Genomic DNA, 25,284 nt, shown 5'->3' on the forward strand with positions numbered 1-25,284 from the left:
TGTCCTGCTGGTGGGAGAGGAAATACACAGGGGTGGTGATGGAGGAGTCTGGGTTGCTGGTTAAAAGTTATGATTCCATGAATATGATTATGTCAGGCTGTTGCTTGACTACTCTGAGACAGCTCTCCCAATTTTGGCACACATCCCCAGATGTTAGTGTGGACAACTTTGCAGGGTCAACTGGGCTGAGTGTGCGTTTTGTCGTGTCCAGTGTCTAGGTCGATGCCAGGTGGTCCCATCCAGTTTTATTCCAATAAGACTTTATCGTAGTGGTTTGATACAACTGAATTGCTTGCTGATCCAATTCAGAGGGAAGTTAAGAGTCAACCACATTTCTGTAGGCCTGGCATCACATATAGGCCAGACTGGGTAAGGATGGCAGGTTTGCTTTCATTAGTGAACCAGTTAGGTATTTACGACAATTCAATAGCTTCATAGTCACCATTACTGATACTAGTTTTTTAATCCCAGATTTATTTAATTCAAATTCAAATTCACGAACTGCCATGATGGAATTTGAATTTACACTTCTGGATGACTTGTCCAGGAACATAACCACTTTGCTACCACATCCTGCACAGCAACGCCCATGTGCTCATGATGTGCCTTTCTTTTTTTTACAAAAATGACAAGCCCAAGAGATGGAAGCCAGACCTACAGAAATGTAGTGCTTTCCTCCGTGCTCTGCATGACCCACATCACTTGAAGCAGGTGCTAGGTCCGATGTACATCCTTTGGCGTAGCATACGGAGGGAACACTGGGTGAATTACTGATCGCAGGCAAGCAAGGCCAGAATCACTGGCTCGGGCTTATGTTCTGTATTGGTTGGAATTTATAAATAAACTATTAACTAAGAAAAAGAAAGAACTGGCCTCAGTTTTCTTGCTCAGGGGGTTGAGGGAGGTAGAATCAAATTGGTTTTTTTGGAAAAGTGGGGGGGTGGGGGGGGTGGTGGTTGGAATCAGCCAAGGTTCCGGAAGAGAAAGGGAAAGAGAGCTTTGAAACAGATTAAAAACACTGCTGTGGAAGGCAGAAGTGATATCACAAAGCTGATTGAGAAAACTAGGAAAATGAAAATGGGTAAATGTTCCAAAAAATTGAGTCAGGATTAAATAATAATTATGTGAAAGCACAAATAATTCATACCAAAATTGGAGATTTGGAAACATTAACAAATATGGATCAATACAATTATAATCGATACATAAAGTGAAATAATGGAAACAAATTTCATTTGCTAATACATTCAATATATGCAAAATAAAAGAAATAAATACCTTTTCCTTCACTTCTTCAACATTTTTCATACAATAAAGTCGCGTTAAAAAAATTTTCAGTGCTTGTGTAAGTCCATCCTTGAACAATTTGTCCAGTTTTCTTTTAGTAAATGGAAGTCTTTTCTTGCCCATGTACCTTTAAAAAGAATAGTTGTTATACAGAGTATACAAGTTCAGGAGGTTTTGTTTCTGCTATAAAAGAAATACGGAATAGATTAGCAGAAAGGTTGAAAAAAATCAACTTTTCTCGAGTCTTGGAAAGTTTGTCAGATATTGTAGGTGTAAAAATTCCAGAACAAAATTAACACCAATTGGCCAGTGACAATACTAGCACTACTTAACCAATTCTCTTTTAAATGATGTTATAAATTCTGCTTCATTAACCATTTGTGATGAAGCATTCCGTTTTTTCTTTCATGGGACATGAGCATCACTGGCTAGCCCAGCATTTATTGCCCATCCCTAATTGCCCTTGAGAAGGTGGTGGTGAGCTGCCTTCTTGAATCGCTGCAGTCCATGTGGGGTAGGTACACCCAAAGTGCTGTTAGGAAAGAAGTTCCAGGATTTTGACCCAGTGACAGTGAAGGAACGGCGATTATAATTCTGTCAGGATGGTGTGTGGCTTGGAGGGGAACTTGCAGGTGGTGTTGTTCCCATGCATTTGCTGCCCTTGTCCTTCATGGTGGTAGAGGTCGTGGGTTTGGAAGCTGCTGTCTGAGGAGTCTTGGTGCGTTGCTGCAGTGCATCTTGTAGATGGTACACACTGTTGCCACTGTGCGTTGGTGGTGGAGGGAGTAAATGTTTGTGGATGGGGTACTTTGTCCTGGATGGTGTTGAGCTTCTTGAGTGCTGTTGGAGCTGTACCCATCCAGGCAAGTGGAGAGTATTCGATCACACTCCTGACTATTGGTGTACGAAAAACCAAAGCCCGCATAAGAGAGCATTTTGACTGACCAAAACTCCACAAAGATATGGTGGGGTTCTGTAAAATATGCCACACATGCCAGGTTGCAGGGAAGCCCCAACCAGCAATTAAACCTGCACCCCTAATTCCCATATTAGCTTTTGGGCAATCCTTCAGTAGACCGCTGATGGATTGTGGGGGACCCCTGCCGAAAACAAAAGGGGACAAGCACAGGTCTGTCAGAGAGGGGGGGAAGGGGAAGAAAGGGACAGTGAGGACAGGTTAGAGGAGGGCTGGGAGGATTCCCAAATGGAACCCCCTACTGTGCGGTTAGCCAACCCTGAAATATTGGGAAGACTAGAGCCCACATTCTCCCAAGTAAATGCAGGCCAAAGAGGCACACTAACTAGGCTGCTAACAGCATTTACAGAAACCTGAAGGGACAAGTAAAGTTCCCTAAAAGGCAAATCAAGAGTGAAGGTGATGCCTCACCTAGTCGAAATGCCACAGGGGCGTGTAGTGAAAGCTGGACAGACACCTGAGAGCAGGAATGTCCCAGGGAACATGGGGCAGATTAGCAAAGAGACACTCCCCGCGGTGAAGGGAAAAGGGAAACAAAAAATGCCCTAAAGTAAACAGCACTTGTGTGACTCACCAGAAAACTAAAAGTGAGGCCAGTGTGATCCTACCCACTGAAGCACCCAATGATCTGGGCCCAATCCCAAAGTTAATCAAACCCAACAATTTGAATACAGAATTCAGCAAGAACAAGGGCCCAGAGGAAATCTCAGACACCTCACAGGGGCTAAAAACCAATGTACTACCCATTGCCACTATAGGGAGTAAAACTGTAAAGGTGCTGGAATCTGAATGGTTACAGCCACGTGTTGCAGAAACAACAGTTGAGGGGTTAAAGCTTGTACATACAGGAGAACTTGCCTGAAACAACAATGGAAATTTGCAGACCTCAAGCTTCACCAACAACCACATGTTTATTGAGATACACATCTCCAGGGTATTCCAAATGGAGACTAGAGAAACTTTAACCCCATTTGACAACACGTGACCATCCCAGACATTCCACGAATTAGGGAACGTCTCCTCATGGAGGATGATGATTTAATCTTGGAAAAACCCATGACCATGGCAGTCCAAATCGAATCTGCCATGTTAGATTCAAAGATGTGCAGGTCATCAAAGAAAAAGACTTCATTAGTTCGACACATGGGAGAGTCTCTTCCTGAGAATGAGGCACAACATGTATTTACCATCACAAAAAGTAAAACACCAGGTCACTTTAAGGAGTGCTCAGTCGAGATCACAGGCATCTCAGTGTCACTTCTTATCGATGCTGGCGCAAAAGTATCTATTTTGAGTGACAAACTCTGTCATTGGTATTTTTTGCAATTCTCTCTCACTCCTGTGACAGACACTCTTCAAGTTTATGATGACTCTACCAGTCTAGTTTCGGGGGCAATCGCAGTTCCAGTATGTTCATAAGTTCACTTTCTATGTAGCTAAAGGCCGAAGCCTTATGGGAGTAAACCTTTTCAATAGACTTGGATTTAACTCGCTGACCCCACCAGAGCACACATTAACGGGACTGATAATGCAGATTATGCACGCCAGTATCCTTCCTTATTTACTGGATTCGGGGAGATCAAAGGGTAATGTCATGCTCCTCGCATCGACACATCAATTCAACCACTTTCACAAAATTTGAGACGATTGCCATTTGCAATCTGTGCCCAAGTGTCACAGGAGCTGAAATGACCAGAAGCAGACGGTATCATTGACCAAATCGACTCATCGCCATGGATATCAAATTTAGTCATTGCACAACAAAAAATTGACAAACTTAGACTATTGTTACAGCCAGGTGAAGAGGGTCTCAGGCTCCCCTCTTGCCCTTCCTCTTGTTTGACCACAACAGGGTTTATTCCTTTTTTAAACAGTTTAAACAAGAAAGAGGTATGTTTATTATACTTAACACTCTAACCCCGATTTTAAAATACTAAAAAATACCCGACACATTCATGCACACAAATAGATTACAGAGGGAAAAATAGATTTGGTGGCTGGATTAAAGTCCAGAATAAATGGAACTTAAGTACACAGTCTGCGAAATGGGTGATCCGGTAGTCCTCGGCTGAAGCTGTATTCTTGAAGTGTACTCTGTGGCTGGCCTGCTTTGCTAAGGGTTTTCTTGAAGGCAGAATTGTAGTTGGCTCTCTCCCCCGGTCTCTCTCTGTAGCAGTCTGTAGGCTTGGAGGGTCCACAGTCACAGACGTTTTTCAAACTTGATGTTCTCTGAGGAGAGAGAAAGGAAAGCACATAGCTTTCTCTGCTACTGCACACTCAATTTCTGCTTGTGTCTTTGTCCAAAGGAAACAAAACTAGCTCCCCCTGAGATGGACAGATGGTCACATGGCTGCTTCAGGTTTTCTGGAACCTTCTAATGAAATTCAAGGTTAGGAATTGGCTCCACATGCCCCAGGATGCCAATTTACACTTGGAGGGGGCTTGTACTTTCAAAGTTGATATGTTGGGATTACCTTGACTGCTATGCTAATGAAACCATTATAGGTAATTCAGTCATTTAGAGCAAGCCATTGTCCATGCTGCTTAACTCTCTGGCTCCAGTGGATCTTTTCATCTCCAGTGTTTCAGATGCAAATTGCGGAGGCCATCTTGGTTGCCAGTTTTTTTTTAAGTTAACTGCAGGATTTTTCTCCAGTAAAAGTCCAATGTAAGTTTCCAACCAATGAAATTAATATTTCTCATTTGGCATATAGGGTTTTCTTGACACCTCCATACCACATGACATGAGATGTGGCGATAGGAACATTTAATTAAAGGGATGGAAAACAAAAAGAAGAAAATACATTTATTCTCACTCACTCCTCAAATTCACTCATTACACTTAGAACTGTTGCACCAGCTATGTTGATTTAATTTTTTTTTGGAGTCTTCTAACCGATTAAATTAATATTTCTCATTTGGCATATAGGGTTTTCGTGACACTATGCATTGACGTTAAGGCAATCAACAAAGCTCTCATCCCAGACAAGTATCCATTTCCTATAATCCAAGAACTATCAGCATCATTTCATGACTCCACAGTCTTTACAAAGCTTGATACGTGACGGAGCTATCTTCAGATATCTCTAGAAGAACAAAGCCAATATCTTGCAGATTTTGTTACACACGAAGGTGTGCTTCCGTACCACAGAATGCCCTATGGACTATGTTCAGCACGTATCACATTACAAAAGATTGTTTCTTCAGTCTTGTTGGATGTTGGGGGGCACCTAGCCTATTTGATGACATCGTTGTCCACAGAAGGGACGAAGCTGAACATAATCAATGATTATCAGCAGTGCTCACTCGACTCGCAAAACACAATTTGATGCCAAACAAGGACAAATGCAGATTTGCAGCATCTGAGATTGACTTTCTTGGTGACAGAGTGATAGCAGCTGGAGTAAGGCCTACACATGACAACATCAAAGCCCGTCATGCGCTTCCAGCACCGTCTAACATGCAAGAGTTGGCATTGTTCCTCAGTACTACCAACTTTTATCATAAATTCATTCCTAAGTACACAGAGATCACGGAGCCTCTTCTGAAGCTACTGCATAAAGATGCTCAATGGGAATGGACTATCGCACGGCAAACAGCATTTGAAATGTTAAAGGCAATAATAGCATCTCTGCCAGTCCTCGTGCATTTCAGCCCACATGCGGAAACGTATGTCACAACAGATGCGTCGGGAACTGCAATTGGAGCTGTACTCTCGCAGTCTATTGATGGAAGCGAATGACCAATAGCTTATGCATCACACCTGTTGTCGGAAACTGAACACAAATACTCTACTGGTGAGTGGGAAGCACTAGCCTGCACCTATGCATCTGAACATTGGCACATGTATCTTTATGGTGGAAAGTTTACTCTCCACACTGATCTCCAAGCAGTGACTACACTATTAGCTACATCAGGATCAGGTCATCAACCTCTACGCATCTACAGATGGTCAGTTTGTCTTCATCAGTATAACTTCGAGGTCGAGTATCCTTTCAGGTTCATGTAACCGAGTAGCTGATATGCTTAGCTGTACTACTGTCGCGGACAGTGTTAGCGATAGAAAATCATACTTGGACAAAAGTGCAGGCACAAGTGAACCACAATTTTTAAAATTGAAGATTGGGTTCAAATCAAACAAATTTGAAAGCAAACCACAAATTTGTTTTTTCAGTATCAGATCCAAAGCTGATGAAACGTTTGCTCGGTACCAATGCTTACCTGTTGGATGACAACACCAAGTGGAATGTGAGACGTTTGATAGGGAGCAGACCAGGATATTTTGAGGATAGTGGTTATGAGGATACATTTCACTTTCCTATAAGTGATGTTGATCATCTGCCTCATTAAGCTGATCAAACCAACTCAAATTCATAAATCTATTCACAGCCCGAAGAGACCTTCCTATCTCAAAGACTACTTCTGTACATAGAGAAAACAGGTAAGTTGAACACTAAGAAATTACTTGATGTATATATGTTTTTTGTTTCGAATACTTTGATTCAAAATAATGTCTTTAGTCAAAAGGGGGGAAATGTAGTGTTCAATGGGTTAATTGATCTGGGTTTGACTGTATTAATCTGTCCACTGATCAGTGTTCACTGTGTTTGCTTAAGCCTAGAATTGATAAAACTGAAATTAGATGTTGGAAGGTTCTAGTAAGCATGAGTGTTCTGAAATACATTGTACTGAAATCTTGTAAGTGCTGAGATATTTTAAAGTACTGTAAATAAACTAGTTGTTGATTTAGAACTAGTGTCATCTCTGCATTGCTCTGAGATAAATAAGATATATAAAATATCCAGCAAACTGGCGAATACATAACACTGATCTCTGCCAACATTCACCTTCTCTCACTCACCAATCTATATAGATGCAGCTGGGGGATATAACTAGGAATGAAGGGAATGTATTGGGTGAAGCAAAGAGAATATAGGGGCAAGGAAGGGAAGAGGAAAGTGATGTTGCTGAATTTTATACTCATTTTCTACTGAGTTTTATAGTGGTGTCATGATTGATTTCACTGTAGTGCAGCTCAGCAGGTGTAGACGGCATCTGCACAGGTTTCACAAATCAAGGTAATGAGGCAGCCCTTGTTGCCCAGCAGGGACTAAAATACTTGCCTGTCTGTGTGATAGAGTGCTGATAGGTTAGACTGCTGAAACAAAGTCATCAGCAGCTGCCAGCAAACCAAACAGTCTCAGACAAGATGCTGTGCTGTTTGTCATGAAAGAGGTGCATATTCAGATACATAGCCTTTTTCCGATTATATAATGTAACAGATTGATAGATGGTACCTGAATGGTTTGCACATGTACCATCTATAACTCCTGGCACCTTGGGAAAATCAGGCACTCAATAAAAGTTTACAGCTCTTTCTGTCAGAATGACATTCTGGATCTGGTTTACATTGGCAAACAAGGTATCAGTTACCTGTTGTAGGCAGGTAGGCAGTGAACACTGAATTATGTCTATGAAGTTCCCCGCATCATCCTGGAATGATCCAATGCATAGGAATTGAAGGCTAAGGTGGCAGTTACAGTCACTGGGAGAGCAGTTTGGACAGTGGAGGTGAGCTAGAGATCTCTCAAGGCTTCCTCACTAAAGTGTAGTCTTTTCAAACACAGTTCCTGGATGTGTTGTTGGTATGAGCACCAGGATCTGTACATTCTGGCTGCTGGGTAGTGATAGAATCGCTTCTTACTTCTCCTATGATATCTTATATGCCTCAATTTTCTGTGTTTCTTCTTTTCTTCTTGTCATAAACGGTGGTGAATTTCATGTTTGCAGTGGGTTTAGATGAAATTTGGATTTTAGCAATTTCTGCAAAGTGGCAGGGTGAAGGCCAGGTCAGTAAGCAATTCTACCACTACCCAGCAGCCAGAGTGTACAGACCCTGGTGCTCATACCAACAACACATCTAGTAGACAAAAACATTCTAAATTGGTGCTGAAATGAAGCAGTAGCAAGCAAAGTTTAAATTCAAGATAATCTACCTCAGTAGATGTAGAGTGGAAAGAAAGAGAAAGAGCAGGAAAAGACCTGACGAGTGGTAATTTCACCATTAGAAAAATAATACATTGTACTTTAAGTTGCAATTCATCCAAAGTTACAGATATTAAAAAAATTCTTGTTTTGAATGTCCGTACCAGCCAATTGCACCATCCAATTCCTTTTCAGCTGCCTGGCGTACAAGGATTTGCATTTTGTCATTGTCTTTTTCAAAATGTGTGGCAAGGAATTTGCTAAGATCATCAATGGCATGTTCCTGTAGGTAAAAAGAGCATGAACAACTTCTGTAAAATTATATGGCAAGGTAAAAAAAAGAAAACTATGACTACTGAAATACAAACAAACCACTGGAATACACACAGCTCCCCGACTGGGAAATAGACAGGCAGATTTTCCTGTTCCTGCATAGTATTGGTAGATGGTGTGTGGACAGTGTGCAAGGTTGTACTGTCAATTGGTTGGAACAGGCATGATGGGCTTCATTATCTTTTCTTGCTATTTTCTGATACTAATATATTGGAACTGATACAGGAAGGCAGGAGGAACTAGTCCCTTGTTCCTTTTCCTGACATGATACTGACTGACACTGTAATACTATTTCATGGTCACTGGTCACCGTCCAGTACATTGCTCAAGTTCAGGTAGTGGCTGCTATCCATGTGTGAGCCTTGACAGTGAGTGCTTGTTGGTTATCCAATTGTGGAGGACAACACAGCACAGCTCAATCTTGTCAGCACCCAGTCTGCACGCATACAACACTTTTTTTTTTCTTTCATGGAATGTGGGCATCACTGGCTAGGCCAACTTTTATTGCCCATCCCTAATTGCCCTTCAGAAGGTGGTGGTGAGCTGCCTTCTTGAACTGCTGCAGACCATGTGGGGTAGGTACACCCACAGTGCTATTAAGAAGGGAGTTCCAGGATTTTGATCCAGCGACAGTGAAGGAATGGCAATATAGTTCCAAGTCAGGATGGCATGTGGACTTGTGATGGTGTTCCCAGGCGCTGCCCTTGCCTTTCTGGGTGTTTGGGTTTGGAAGGTGCTGTCGAAAGAGCATTGGTGAGTTGCTGCTGTGCATCTTGCAGATGGTACACACTGCTGCTACTGTGCATTGGTGGTGGAGGGAGTGAATGTTTCAGGTGGTGGATGGGATGCCAATCAAGTAGGTTGCTTTGTCCTGGATGGCATTGAGCTTCTTGAGTGTTCTTGGAGCTGCACTCATTCAGGCAAGTGGAGAGTGTTACATCACACTCCTGACTTGTGCAGGGTGGACAGGCTTTGGGGAGTCAGGAGGTGATTACTCACCACAAAACTCCCAACCTCTGATCTGCTCTTGTAGCCACAGTATTTATATGGCTACTGCAGTTCAGTTTCTGGTCAATGGTAACCCCCAGGATGTTGATAGTGGGGCAAAAACAAGAAATGCTGGATTCACTCAGCAGGTCTGGCAGCATCTGTGGAAAGAGAAGCAGAGTTAACGTTTTGGAGTTCCGAAGAAGGGTCACTGACCCGAAACGTTAACTCTGCTTCTCTTTCCACAGATGCTGCCAGACCTGCTGAGTGAATCCAGCATTTCTTGTTTTTGTTTCAGATTTCCAGCATCCGCAGTATTTTGCTTTTATTATGTTGATAGTGGGGATTCAGTGATGGTAATGCCATTGAATGTCAAGGGGAGATGATTAGATTCTCTCTTGTTGGAGATGGTCATTGCCTGGCACTTGTGTGGCGCAAATGTAACTTGCCACTTATCACCCCTGCCTGAATGTTGTCCAGGTCTTGCTGCATATGGGCACGAACTGCTTCAATGTCTGAGGAGTTGGGAATGGTGCTGAACATTGTGCAATCCTCAGCAAACATCCCCACTTATGATCTTATGATGGAGGGAAGTTCATTGATGAAGCAGTTGAAAATGGTTGGTCCAAGGACACTGCCTGAGGAACTTCTGCAGTGATGTCCTGGGACTGAGATGATTGGCCTCCAACAACCACAACCATCTTCTTTTGTACTAGGTATGACTCCAACCAGTGGAGAGTTTTCCCCCTGATTCCCATGGCTTATCAGTTACATTGGGTGGGCCACATTGTCCACATGCCTGACACAAGACTCCCAAACAAGCTTTCTACTCCGAGCTCCATCACATAAGAGGCTACCAGGAGGGCTGAGGAAATGCTACTAGGATGTCCTTAAAGCCTCCTTTAAAAAATGTGACATCCCCACCGATTCGTGAGGATCTCTTGCCTGAGACCGCCCAAAATGGAAAAGGAGCATCCGCAACGGTGCCAGCCACTTCAAACAAAGTCAACATGCCCAGGCAGTGACCAAGTACAAACAGCGGAAGGAGCATTCAGAATTTCGAGCATCCCATTCACTCGCCTCACTAAACACCACCTGTCCCACTTGTGGCAGATTTTGCAGATCCAGAATTGGACTATTCAGTCACCTAAGGATCCACAACCCTGGAGTGGAACAAAGTCATTCTTGTTCCCGAGGGACAGCCTAAGAAGAAGAAGATTCCCATTGACTCCAGTTTTGCTAGCGCTCCTTGATGCCACACTCAGTCAAATGCTGCCTTGATGTCAAGAGTAGTCACTCTCACCTCAACATTTCCAGTAGCGATCACTGCACAAAAGTCAGGAGTGGAAACACCTTAGACATTTTCCTAACCCAGAGGCATCACAGAGAATTATAATGATACTACTACTGGTCCAATTAAATTAACAAAGACTGGACGTTGAATCAGACACCTTCCTGGGCTGTACGGTTCAGAGATTTTACTCAGTGACAGCCATTACAGCACCTTTACAGATCTGGCCAAGCAAAAAGAGATGGAAAAAAAAATGTGTAATTGTCAGTGTATCAAGATGCTAACTATTATGAAGTGCCATATAATGGATTTAATAAGAAAGAACTTGCATTTATAAAGCAGCTATCATTTCCGCAAGATGCCTTAAAGAGCTTCACAACCAATAAAGTATTTTTAAAGTGTAGTTACTGTTACGATTATAGCTTGTTAGCAGATTTTTTAACAAATCTGAAAGAGGTGAAAAGTGCTTGCTTTTCCTCTTGCAGATTCTGGTGGTGCTTTTGTGTATTTCCAGCATTTTCTGTTTTTATTGCAGAACCACAGAGTTTATCCCAGCACAAGGCTTCACTGGTTGGAAACACAACTTGGAGAATTAGCACCATTGTTGTAGCCCCATTTGCATGCTTGTGTAGCTCGACTCAAAACATGATTGTTCATTTTCCACTTAAATGTCTGTTTCTTATAGCTAATGCGGTTATCAATACACCTAATTTCTGAATAATGTACATCTGCATTAAAGATCAATATGGATATAATCCAAGATACTTTTATGATACAGTTTGTGTAGCCCCTTTAAACAATAAATAATACAAAAATGCAGGACACAGTGGTGGTGGTGGGGGGGAATGATTAATGGACAAAACAGTGCATTGAGGAAGATGGTAGTAACTTGTGAGTAACTGCATGGTCCTTTTATCTTACAAGTACTGAATGGTGTTACGACCAACTGCTCAAGCCAAAGCCCCCAATCAAAATATATGATTCTGATTGCGGTGAGAGAAATGCACTGTCAATTCAGTCCTGTCTCTCCACAGATCGCCTAACATATCACTATACACTTTACAAATTAAAGAAAGTCACAGCCAAATTGAACCATCTATTAACCCCCCCAAATGAGGCGAACCAAACCAAGTATCTTAAGATCAACAAATTAACTGTTTATTAGAGAAAACTAAATTCTTAAACCCTACATTCCAAGGTTGCTTGAAGTCCTCGCAGCCATCCAATGGGAAAAAAACAAGTTCCTCAACCATAGGAAACCCAGCAGTGCAGTTCATCAGCCGAAGTGCTACTCTTCCTTTTCCAACAATGAACACCGATCAACAACTTTTTTTTTTTAATTATCTAGCTTGACTTTTCAGAATTCTGAGTGTATAATAAATAGGGTTTAACTAAACTGAAGGAGAGCTTTCCTATTTCTTTCAGTACATGCTGGCCCAGCTGTCCGTGCGTGTGTCTGTCAAAAGCCAGTTTTTCCAGATAGTTTCAAAAGTCAATCACAACATTATATATCTAGTTCTCGGTCTCTGGCTATTGCTGGTTAACCAAAATGCACTTTGGCTCACAGACCCTGGAGCTTGTTGCCTTAAAGCAGTACTGATCCTTTGCTGTCTTAAAGACATACTGCATATTTCCCAGAAAAAAAAACAGGATCATGACAATGGCTGAATATACAGGATGTCTCAAGGCATTAGATTAATGTAAGAAAATGTTTATAAAATTTGTGGTAGCAGGTATATAATTTATTAAGTAAAACATAGATTATTGCCAAAACATAGCACTCCTTTTTGGATTAGAAATCAAACATTCCGGCAGCAGAGGAACCAGCAAATGGGGCAGAATTAATCTCTGCCAGATTTCTGCCCCTTAGTTGTTCCTATATGAACACTGAACCAGTGTGGAAGCTTCTCCCCTCACCCCTCCACACTGATATCAGTTTAAGAACGAATCAGTCAGAATCCCAAGCTCTCCAGGAAACCCTACCAGTTACACTATGTATACGCCCAGCTGTATGAGCAACCGCAGGAAGTACATGGTGTCTATGGGTTCCAGAATGTATTTTCAAATGCCCAATGAATCCCAGATACATTGATTGCCATTCGGATATGGAAAACATTTTTAGAGTATGCCTGAGCATCCCCCATAGCTCAAGCATCTGCCCTATTCAATTGGCATTAGTGAGAGTTTTAAATGTTCATTTATAGTATATATAGGAAAAAACAACAATCTGAGTTGCATCAGTGTAACATAGCTCAAGGTATTGTGTTCAGTGGGAGCGGTTAAATGGGGCAACAGGCTAGAGTCTATGAAGGTTGGTGTTATGACTGGGTGAGGAAGTGGTCTCAGGCTCCCCTCTTGCCCCTTTCCTGGTTTGGCTGTAACAGGGTTTATCTTTTAAAACACAGTGATTTTAGCTTAACCCTTAATGAGCCCTTTGCTCATTTTACTCTGGTTCATTTGTAATTAAAATTAATCAGACAGGTTTTCTTAGGTTTAACCAAGAAAGATACAAGTTTATTAGCCTTATCACTCTAACTCAGTTAAAATTACTAAAATACACAATGCAACCACCCTCACATGCATACAAGAGACACACACACCAAAAGGGTGGCACAGTGGCGCAGTGGTTAGCACCGCAGCCTCACAGCTCCAGGGACCCGAGTTCGATTCTGGGTACTGCCTGTGTGGAGTTTGCAAGTTCTCCCTGTGTCTGCGTGGGTTTTCGCCGGGTGCTCTGGTTTCCTCCCACAGCCAAAGACTTGCAGGTGATAGGTAAATTGGCCATTGTAAATTGCCCCTAGTGTAGGGAGGTGATAGGGAATATGGGATTACTGTAGGGTTAGTATAAATAGGTGGTTGTTGGTCGGCACAGACTCGGTGGGCCAAAGGGCCTGTTTCATGGCTGTATCTTTAAATAAAAGATAGAGCGGAGAAGAAAGAATTGGGTGGGGTGGGGTGGGGTGGGGACGGTTGAAGTAGAGTTTGTAATAAATGAAATACAGGTACTGTCTTTTGACTTTGATGTAATGTCCTTCATTGAAGTTGAGGCATTGGACTGGCGCTGGGGCCTGGTGCACAATTTCAGACTTGCTTCTCTGGTACCAGAAGGCTGAAGATATGCTTTGTCTGTAATTTTGCAATTAACGCAGCCACCATAGGTTTTCTGGGACTTTGCTGGAGAGAGAGAGAGACAGAGAGAGAGAGAGCGGGGCTTTTCCTTCTGCCAGTTCAGTTGCAGTCTTCCTTTCTTTCTGTTCAAATTGCAGTCTGATTCCTTTCTGTGAGGCACAATTCAAAAAAGCCCCAGTCTGGCCAGCAGATATGTCATGTGACCATCTCTTTGTTTGAAACAGCAACTTCTCGGAGGGCCTGATGTAACACCTTTGAGAAGTCTTCTGTAGCTGCATCTCTTGAAAGCTTACCCAGACTGTTCATCAAAATCGCCTGGAAAGATCTGTTCCAGGAAGATTCCTACTGGCAGCCACTTATTCGGCTTTGGGAGACCTCACCAAAACAAAGGACTTCTATATCTTCTCTTCAGTCTAAATTTTTGTTTATTCCTTCTATTTCTTTGTAATAGCTGTAAACAAAAATCCTTTTTTCTCCCCATGTTAACCAGTTGTGTATTTGTGTGTGTGTGCATGAGGGCTAGGATAAAAATAAGGGGCTTTAGTATTTTAATTTGCATCTATGTTTACTTCATTATTGGTTAAGACTTGGTTTATAATAAATGGATAATTTTTTTTGTTTGTTAAAGGATCCTGGTTGGTGCGTTTATTCTGGGGTAAAAGTAGTGTATCTGATTGACGGTTTTGGTAAGTGGGAAAATTTAAATATATATGGTGACCTGTGGAGAAGTGGGACTGAATCAATAGTGCACTCCTCCCACCTCAGTTGAAATAGTTAGCTAGAGGCATGGCTAGTTCTGAAGCACAAGTCTTTGGATGTTGTTAGGGCCTGTAGCCTTAGGGGTGTCCTGGCTGGACAAGCACTGTGAAACTTGCTCGCGATTTGTTCTGGTAGGCTGCTTGCTTTTAGCTGCTCAAATTTCAGTAATACACCTGTGAATACCTGGGGGGCCCATAAGCCTCCACTATGCTACCTAAGCTCTCTAGTCTTAGCTAAGTATAGTGTGTCTCTCTAGGGAGTGTGTGTACATTCCCTATTGGGCAAACAGAAACTCTACCTGTGAATTTACAATAGCTTTGTTACATCGCCAAGCTCCTTTCACAGGTCATGTATCCAGAAATCATTGTTTTGGTGTATACTCCATCTTTGTAAGGCAGTGTCTATGACTGGAGAGTGTTGCTATCTGTATCATGTTTTTCATGTAATGCCACCACTGGGATGCTCTACTACAAGTCATGATAATCACCCATCCTTTGCCACAACAGAATTAGCTTCCCACAACACAGTCATCACCTAAAAACATCTGCACAATAATAGTAAAAGGTTGTACTTTATTGAAAGAATTGTTTTAAAAGGTGGCCCACTGTCACAAACACCCGTTGAATTTATATGAGGGGTTGGATATAGAATTTGTGTTGCATGCCCAGAGGGCACATTGGGAAGCTGTTGATTTCCATTCAGTGATTTTCTGTCAATCAATTTTAATAGACAATCTCAGGCCTGAGGTGCGCAATTTCTTGGTTTCAGCTCTGGGCGTGTAAAGGAAAAAAATAAATGGAAAATATAACCAGAATTTTACAGCCATGGAGGGCTGGATTTTCCTGAGCCCATGTCTGCAGGTTTGGGATGGGACTTTTGCCAGCCACCATGAAACCACTATGATCCCAGTCTACTTTCCTGGACCGTACATTTATGCTTTTTGATTTATTTTGTAATTTTCAGAATCATGACATGAAAACAAACTTAGAATAGAATGTAAGGCATGAATACCTTGTACTCCTCCATTATTTTTCTGGTTTCATCCAAGAAATTTGTGAAGTCAGGCATCTTGAGGCATCCAAATGCAATATCATACAGCTTTACCTATAAAGACATAAATACTCACATGTAGGATTGTACTTTTACTCATAAACTAAACATAACATTTTCAAATATGTCGATAACATTATAACCTTCAAAGGAATCATTTCTAAAATGAGGCATCAGGTGTGTCAAATAATCACTTATCTATTAGTTAACACTCAAATATCTGATTTTGATTAATTCAGATTTGATCAAAAGTAGCCAATTATCAATGAAGAAGAATTAACCAACAGAAAACAATCATTCAACAATCAGCATGCACCACAAAAGTGACCACTTAAGATCACTCAAATAATTTCTTCATGATGTTGGACACAATTATTTTCCACTCAGACTATAGAGGTAGAAATAACATATGAAACAAAACAGACCAATAAAAGTTAACCAGTTTTTAAAAACTTAAGTGTCAAATTGTTTTTTTTAAATACTAGGAATGCCTGCAGAAACATTTCTTCACATAGGTCTGCCCTAATGTTTGGAGGCTTGAGCTTGGGTTACATTTTTTAAACTAAGTGGTTGAGTGCTGGGGATTTCAAAGTACTATGGCTAAACTTTCTATGTGTATGAGACAGATAAGCCATGGGAGTTGTAGTTTTACTCGTGCAGAACTACAGTATGTAGCGTGCTCTAAGACAAATGACATGACAAATCACTTGACAAATAAGAGGCAAAAATTCCACTGTGCCAATCTCTTGCACATATTGCAATCTGTACTCCCAATCTGCATTCTGCCATTTGGAAGAAAAATTTTTTTAAAACTATGAGCTGTGAATTGTGGAAAGAAAACACTTTCAAAATGGAAAAGATTTTCTTTTCCAGGACTTTATATAGTTTCAGCTATAAAATATCAGACTTCTTGTCAGACATCAGTCTGCACCATAAGCTAAACATTGGGAAGTTTAGCCACTGACTTTATTCACAAACTCCCTTCTCCAGTCACACTCTCAGGTTCATTCAGATTGTACACAATCTCAGGGTCCTGTGTGAACCCTAGCTGAGCTCTAAACCTAACATCCTTTCAATTTCAAAGACCACCTCCAGATCAGCAACCATCGTTTCCTCTACCTCAGTCCATCTCCCACTGAAGCACTCATACATTCATTCTTCACTTCCAGATGAATAGTCCAAAGCTCTCCTAGCTGGCCTCCAAACCTCCACGTTCCATAAACTACAGCTAATCTAAATCTGTGCCGCTCGTATCCTATCTCGCATCAAGTCCTGCGCACCTATCCCCCACATACTTATTGACCTGCACTGCCTCCCAGCCTCCCAAAATCTTATATGTAAAATGATTGTCCTTGACATTAAATCAATCCATGGCCTCACACCTCCCTGTAACCTCCTGCTGATTACCACCTACCACCTTCCCTCAGCTGATGAATCAGTACTCCATGTTAATCCCCACTTGGAGAAAGCACTGAGGGTGGCAAGGGCGCAGAATGTACTCTGGGTGGGGGACTTCAATGTCCATCACCAAGAGTGGCTCGGTAGCACCGCTACTGACCAAGCTGGCCGAGTCCTGAAGGACATAGCTGCTAGACTGGGTCTGTGGCAGGTGGTGAGGGAACCAAGAGGGAAAAACATACTTGATCTGTCTGCCGCAGATGCATCTGTCCATCACAGTATTGTTAGGAGTGACCACCGCACAGCCTTTGTAAAGACAAAGTCACGCCTTCACATTGAGGATACCCTTCATCGTGTTGTGTGGCACTACCATCGTGCTAAATGAGATAGATTTCGAACAGATCTAGGAATGCAAAACTGGGCATCCATGAGGCGCTGTGGGCCCCCTCCTGAAGTCCCCAGCATCACAGATGCCAGACTTCAGCCAATTCGATTCACTCCGCATGATATCAAGAAATGACTGAAGGCACTGGATACTGCAAAGGCTATGGGCCCTGACAATATTCCGGCAATAATACTGAAAACCTGTGCTCCAGAGCTTGCCGTGCCCCTAGCCAAGCTGTTCCAGTACAGCTACAACACTGGCAACATGGAAAATTGCCCAGGTATGTCCTGTACACAAAAAGCAGGACAAGGCTAACCCGGCCAATTACCACCCCATCAGTCTACTCTCAATCATCAGTAAAGTGATGGAAGGTGTCATCGACAGTGCTATCAAGCAGCACTTGCTTAGCAATAACCTGCTCAGTGACGCTCAGTTTGGGTTCCGCCAGGGCCACTCAGCTCCTGACCTCATTACAGCCATGGTTCAAACATGGACAAAAGAGCTGAACTCAAGAGGTGAGGTGAGAGTGACTGCCCTTGACATCAAGGCAGCATTTGACCGGGTATGGCATCAAGGAGCCCTAGCAAAACTGAGGTCAATGGGAATCGAGGGGAAAACTCTCCGCTGGTTGAAGTCATACCTAGCACAAAGGAAGATGGTTGTGGTTGTTGGTGGTCAATCATCACAGCTACAGGACATCACTGCAGGAGTTCCTCAGGGTCGTGTCCTAGGCCCAACCATCTTCAGCTGTTTCATCAATGACCTTCCTTCAATCATAAGGTCAGAAGTGGGGATGTTTGCTGATGATTACACAATGTTCAGCACCATTCGCGACTCCTCAGATACTGAAGCAGTCTGTGTAGAAATGCAGCAAAACCTGGACAATATCCACGCTTGGGCTGATACGTGGCAAGTAACATTCGTGCCACACAAGTGCCAGGCAATGACCATCTCCAACAAGAGAGAATCTAACCATCTCCCCTTGACATTCAATGGCATTACCATTGCTGAATCCCCCACTATCAACATCATGGGGGCTACCATTGACCAGAAACTGAAGTAGCTATATGAATACCGTGGCTACAAGAGCAGGTCAGAGGCTAGAGATCCTGCGACGAGTAACTCATCTCCTGACACCCCAAAGCCTGTCCACCATCTACAAGGCACAAGTCAGGAGTGTAATGGAATACTCTCAACTTGCCTGGATCGGTGCAGCTCCAACAACACTCAAGAAGCTCAACACCATCCAGGACAAAGCAGCCCACTTAATTGGCACCCCATTAACAAACAATCGCTCCCTGCACCACTGATGCACAGTGGCAGCAGTGTGTACCATCTACAAGATGCACTGCAACAACGCACCAAGGCTCCTTAGATAGCACCTTCCAAACCTGCGACCTCTAACAACTAGAAGGACAAGGCAGCAATGCATGGGAACATCACCACCTGCAAGTTCCCCTCCAAGTCACACACCATCCTGACTTGGAACTATATCGCCGTTGCTTCACTGTCGCTGGGTCAAAATCCTGGAACTCCCTTCCTAACAGCACAGTGGGTGTCCCTACCTCACATGGACTGCAGCGGTTCAAGAAGGCAGCTCACCACCACCTTCTTAAGGGCAATTAAGGATGGGCAATAAATGCTGGCCTAGCCAGTGACGCCCACATCCCATGAACGAATAAAAAAAAAACCTCTAGCTACAAAACTTCCTCCAATCTATCCATTCCTCTGCTTTCCTTAAATCCTACCTCTTTGGCTGATCTTTTCGTCGTCTGACCTAATATCTTATGTGGCTCGGTGTCGTATTAGGTTTTATAATGCTATTGTGAAGTACTTTGGGATGTTACGTGCACTAGTGTTGTTGATGTCAGCCTCTTGAGCAACCATCCCTTGCTTCTTTTGCCCTATCATTCTAACTTCTGCTGCGTAAATCCCACTGTCTGGAATTCTCTAACAGACCCCTCTACCTCCCACCTTCCTATTCCATGTAAGGCACTCCTGAAAACTTTGCCACCTTCGACATGTGTAATGACTGTTTTCCTCACACCTCTGAAGCACCGTAAAATGTTTCTATGTCAATGGTGTTTAATGAATGTAGAAAAAAATTTTCTAGCTAGTGCTATTGTTTTGGATAAATGACTTTTCGTGTCAATTTTCATTGTTCAGAAAAATGCATTCTGCCCACTAATTCTGGAGCCAAAAGTGCCACAAGTGTCACTGGAGGTTTGTATTTATAGGAGACCTTGCTGCCCTGGAAGGTCCACATAGTGCAGTCTATTAGCCATGACATCCTTCTTATCAGCTACTGCTGAGTTAGTAACCCCATGATGGGATGCATACAATTGCATATTTGTCAAGTGCTGAGCTTTAATGTCTTAAAATCCGCAGGTTGGGCGGTGGGGGCATCACAGATTAGGTACTTAAAAGGATGTCCAGAGCTTCCACAGCTAACTCTACCGAAGTTGACAGGGTTAGTGGCCAGTCCCTTCATTTATTTTTGGTAATGACTGGCGTCTGTGCCACTAGGGGGTCATATCAGGTGCCCACCTGCTGAATAGTGCTGATCCAGGTGGTGTCATGGTGTGAATTTGCACCCAGCAATACCCTTAGAAAGAGGCTTGCTTTAAATGTGATTTTCTGAATTATGATTTTCTTTGTAGGTCCAGGCTAAGATCCCACTAGCTGTCATTGAGCCAAGCTTACCTTCATTCACCCTACGTTGGGTCACTTTGATGGTTTGAGACACAGGAACTCCACTGTGAGACATGCCCCACCCCAAACTTTGTTGTTGACTGTTATTGATGGCCAAGGATGGAGTGGATATCAGCATATCTGGGTCGTAGCATAATTTGCAGCCCTTCCAGTGGACTTCTGACAAAGTTATGGTGGGAGAGCTCTGGCAAGGCCGTGGGTTTTGGTACACTATTTGTCTGTTGTAAGCATTGCCATATCCAGGCTGTATGTTCATCTCACATGTATTTCCCTAAATGCACAGTAATACTAATGTACTATCTGATAGTACATGTGCTCTGTTCAAGAGAGCAGGGTCCACATATCCAGTTGCTGGCAAATCACAAGAACAAGAGGCAGAGTAGCAAGAGAACAGATGCTCCCCACAGGTGTTAACAGCACAGAATCAAATCATTCATTGACAGTACTGATGGATTTCATCTTAGGGACTTAAGAAGTTGCTAGTGAGATAGTTATTGCATTGATTTTAATTTTCCAAAATTCCTTAGATTCGGGGAAGGTTCCATTAGATTGGAAAATAGCGAATGTAACTCCTTTATTCAAAAAGGGAGGGAAACAGAAAGCAGGAAACTATAGGTCAGTTCGCTTAACATCTGTCGTAGGGAAGATATTAGCAGCTATTATTAAAGATGTTGTAGCAGGGCACTTAGAAAAGTTCAAGATAAATGGGCAGAGTCAACATGGTTTTGTGAAAGGGAAATTATATTTAACCAATTTATTGGAGTTCTTTGAAGAAGTTACATGTGCTATGGATAAAGGGGAACTGATGGATGTACTCTACTTAGATGTCCAGAAGGCATTTGAAAAGGTGCCACATCAAAGGGAAGGTGGTGGCGTAGCGGTAATGTCACTGGACTAGTAATCCAGAGATCCAGGCTAGCACTCTGGGGACATGGGTTCAAATCCCATCACAGCAGATGGTGAAATTTGAATTCAATTAATAAATCTGGAACTAAAAAAAACTAGTCTAATGGTGACCATTGAAACCATTGTCCATTGTTGTAAAAACCTATCTGGTTCACTAATGCCCTTAAGGGAAGGAAATCTGCTGCTCTTGTCTGGCCTACATGTGACTCCAGACCCACAGCAATGTGGTTGACTCTTAAAATTCCCTCTGAAATGGCCTAGCAAACCACTTAATTCAAGGGTAATAAATGCTGGCCTCGCCAGCAATGCCCACATCCCAGGAATGAATAAAAAAAAATATTGTGTAAAATAAAATTTCATGGTATAGGGGGTAAGATATTGGCATGGAACCCAAACTCAGAAGGTTATTGCTGAGCAGGTGCTGCATGATAATGTCCTTTAGGGAAGGAAATCTGTCATCCTTATCTGGTCTGGCCTACATGTGACTCCAGACCCACAGCAGACTTTAAGGGCTCATCCTTTGAAAGAAAGATGATTGCTCTGCACCAGCCACCTCAATGCTTTGGACTGTCCGCCAAGGAGCTCTGACAATGTTGGAGAGTATGAAGGAGTCTTTACCAACTTGTGTGGAGTTCTTGTGCATGGTATCGATAATCAGCAGTCAACTATGGTTGCTGCAGCTGAATCTGTGACCCCAGTATTAGGATCTCTCAGAGGTGCTCAAACTTGTGCCATTCATGGTCTTCACTCATTCACCACCTTCATCAAGGATAAGCCTGGAGAACAAACTGGTATGGATGACTGATGTCCTAAATTCTGCTCTTTCTCAGATCAATTGGAGTGCTGAAGAAGGGACCGTCGCTCAATGATAACACATCTGTCACCTTTGCGACCCCCATAACAAATGCCTTCCCTGGTGCCAGCTGGGTCAGTTTCTGCACTCTGTAGCCAGGCTCTCTCAGACCTGAGCTCCTAGAGCTCACCAACCATAAGCACCTTATGAGTCCTTGGCTGAGGCCACACCAACCATAAGCACCTTATGAGTCCTTGGCTGAGGCCACAGCAGCTTGCCATCTCCCATGCCCAGTCACCAGGTGACATCTTGTAAAAGTAAAAGAGTAAGACAGCACTTAACAGAGGCATTAGGGGCTCACAGTACAGTGACAATTAGTGCATGGGCATTTCAGTGCAGTAGTAAAATCATATTGCTTTTTGAAATGTTTGCGTGCATAAAGTGTTCCGGGCATCACTGGTGACCCGGTGATGTTAATTGACAGGAATATCAAACTTGATCTTTGAGTATTAGAAACTCCCTTGAGGATGAAGGTCTACGAGAAATGTTGGACAAGACTATTTATGGAGGAGAGCCAACATGGGCTCGATGGGCTGAATTGCCTCATTCTATTGCGTAACCATTCTATGATTCTATGGCAGATTCCAGGAAACTTTTGGTAATAACATACCAGTGGCACAACATGAAATAGAAGCAATAAAAACAAGAAATGCTGGAACCACTCAGCAACCCAAAACGTTAACTCTGCTTCTCTTTCCACAGATGCTGCCAGACCTGCTGAGTGGTTCCAGCATTTCTTGTTTTTATTTCAGATTTCCAGCATCCGCTGTATTTTGCTTTTATTATGGAATAGAAGCACTTGTGACTTATGAACAGTGGGCTTGTCTCGAGGAGCTTGCAGAGCAATGTGTGCAGCCAATGATGTCTTGGACTTGGGGGAATCCTGATAACCGCACATGATTAACAAGCTGCTTCTGGATGTCCGAGGGAAAGTAATGAAACTGCTCTAACAAACAAGGCATCAGTCACCTGCTTAATGCAAGCATGCGCTGCAAACTGACTAATATCCCCTGCAGCAGCCTAAAAAGAGTCAGAGGCAAAAAATATCAGAGCTGCAGTCACTTTGACTGCAACAGACATTGATGTACTTGTACTGGCAGAAGGATGAAGGTCTTTCTTTTAATTTATTCATGGGGTTTGGATGTTGCTGGCATGGTCAGCATTTATTGCCCATCCTAATTGTCCTTCAGAAGGTGGTGGTGAGCCACTTTCTTGAACCACTGCAATCTGTGTGATGTAGACAACCCACAGGGCTGTTAGGGAGGTAGTCCCAGGATGTTGACCCAGCTTGTTGCAGGAGATGACAACTATGTGACATGTCCCGGAGAAGTGAAGCCCCCTTGTGCACTACTCTTCAGAGACCTGCAGGTACAGTGCCTCGGGCCTATACACTTTGTTGAGAGAGTAAGGCTCCCTATAAGCTTTGCATCCTTTTAACTAGCCTCCCCGAAAGTGTAAAAGCAAAATATGGTGGATGCTGAGAATCTGAAATAAAAACACAAGATGCTGGAAATCCTCAGCATATCTGGCAGCATCTGTGGAAAGAGAAACAGAGTTAAGATTTCAGGTCAATGATGAGAAACACTGGGGGGAATTTTACACTGGCAGCGGGGGTCACGATGTCAGGGGAAATAGACGCCGAGATCCCTGTGCCATCTCTTTTCCAGAAGACCCACCAAATTTGGTGCCAATAAGGCACTTAAATGGACAGCAGCCAGCCTTCCATAGGATTTAGGACCCCGTCGCTGGAATTCCCGCCCTTGGGAGAGCTGCCAACCCACACGCACCACCCCCCGCCCACCTCCAACCATACGGCAACAGGGTCGCCCGCTGCACAAGTAATTGCAGCTTCGGCGGGAAGAGGCCTTAATTGGGAATTAATTACCCAGTTAAGGGCCTCAATTGGTGGCGGGGCAGGAAGGCCATTCGTAGGCCTTCCCACCCCAGACTAAATTTCGGTGGGGGTGGGATGTTGCAGCAACAACCCCCATCACTATGCCACCTGGTTCTCCCCACCTTCAAATCTGCTTTGGGGGAGAGCATAAAATTCCTCCTGTTGACCTGGATTTTAGCTTGGAGGCACGTTCCAGGTCGGGAAGTAGGGAGCTGTTTTGAGATCAGGAAACCTGGAAATAGGTGTTGTGTGCACATCTTGCAGTTTTTGACTGCATGACATCTTTAAATTTTTTTCTGTAGGTTTCCCTCCCACAACCAGCCTGATTTACAGATAGAGACCAGTTGGAAGGAAAACCAAGAGCACAAGGCAGCAGCTGAGCTAGCCTAAGGCCAGGTAGATCTAGAGGGGGAGGTGGAGAGATCATGCAGTGGGGCTCGATTGCAGTCGGCAGGGGATTTGGGCAATTATAGGGAGGGTTCTGATCATGGGGGGTGGGGGGGGATGGAGGCAGATGGTCACTGGGGAGCTTCCGACAGTGGTCAGAGGAGCAAATTGTGGTCGGGGTAGGGATTTGATGATGGTCGGAGTGGGGCAGACAGATGCAGGGGACATGTACTGCGTAGCTTGTTGGGCCAGAAGGAAACACTCCTGCTGTTCCTGGCCAACAGCTGTGCTGTAAAGGCACTTACCTAATGGATTCAGCCTTTCTTGCCTTCTTTCACCTGCTGAGTTTCCTAAGGCCTGGGAAACCTGGCCGCTTATAATGGAATCACTGTTAAAATGAAGGCACACAGCCTTATTAAAATATTTAAATGGACAACACACCTGTGAGTGGACTGGTCACTGCCCCTTGGCCTGCCTTCCTTAAAACCAGAAATGGGCAGGTTCAAAGTGGGTTAGTTTCCAGTTCAGTTTTTTGAATTTTAACCTCTGACCTGGCGCCAACTCCAACCCCAACCCATCCGTTTTTGGGAGTTAACAATCAGCCGATTGACTATTACATACCTTGTAAGAAGGATGTCTGCCATTATAATATGGATTGAATATACCCATTCTGTCGATGAGCGATTTCTTACTGTTCCATTGTTCCATAGCTTGTTCTGCTGCTTCATTCAGTAATGGTTTAATCTACAACAGTGACAGATTATCACAACAACTTGTGATATTGTGCTTTTAACATCATAAAACATCCCAAGATGCTTCACAGAAGCATTATCAAACAAAATATGACAGCCACATAAGGAGATATTAGGTCAGCTGACCAAAGGCTTGGTCAAAGAGGTAGATTTTAAGGCGTGTCTTAAAGGAGGAAAGCGAGGTGGAAAGATGTTGGGAG

General features: G+C 43.2%; 1 protein-coding gene across 1 annotated transcript in view; it reads right to left on the bottom strand.

The window, feature by feature from the left end:
* Positions 1-25,284, bottom strand: part of LOC137373054 (uncharacterized) — a 190,998-nt gene that overhangs the window by 48,401 nt on the left and 117,313 nt on the right. The window contains exons 16-19 of the mRNA XM_068037825.1: positions 24,954-25,076; positions 15,759-15,851; positions 8,413-8,531; positions 1,279-1,414 (exon numbers count right to left, since the gene is read on the bottom strand). Of these exons, the coding sequence (XP_067893926.1) occupies positions 1,279-1,414; positions 8,413-8,531; positions 15,759-15,851; positions 24,954-25,076 (471 nt within the window). The remainder of the gene's footprint in view (positions 1-1,278; positions 1,415-8,412; positions 8,532-15,758; positions 15,852-24,953; positions 25,077-25,284) is intronic.

Source organism: Heterodontus francisci, chromosome 1 (genome assembly GCF_036365525.1).
Source record: "Heterodontus francisci isolate sHetFra1 chromosome 1, sHetFra1.hap1, whole genome shotgun sequence".
Taxonomy (NCBI): Eukaryota; Metazoa; Chordata; class Chondrichthyes; order Heterodontiformes; family Heterodontidae; genus Heterodontus; species Heterodontus francisci.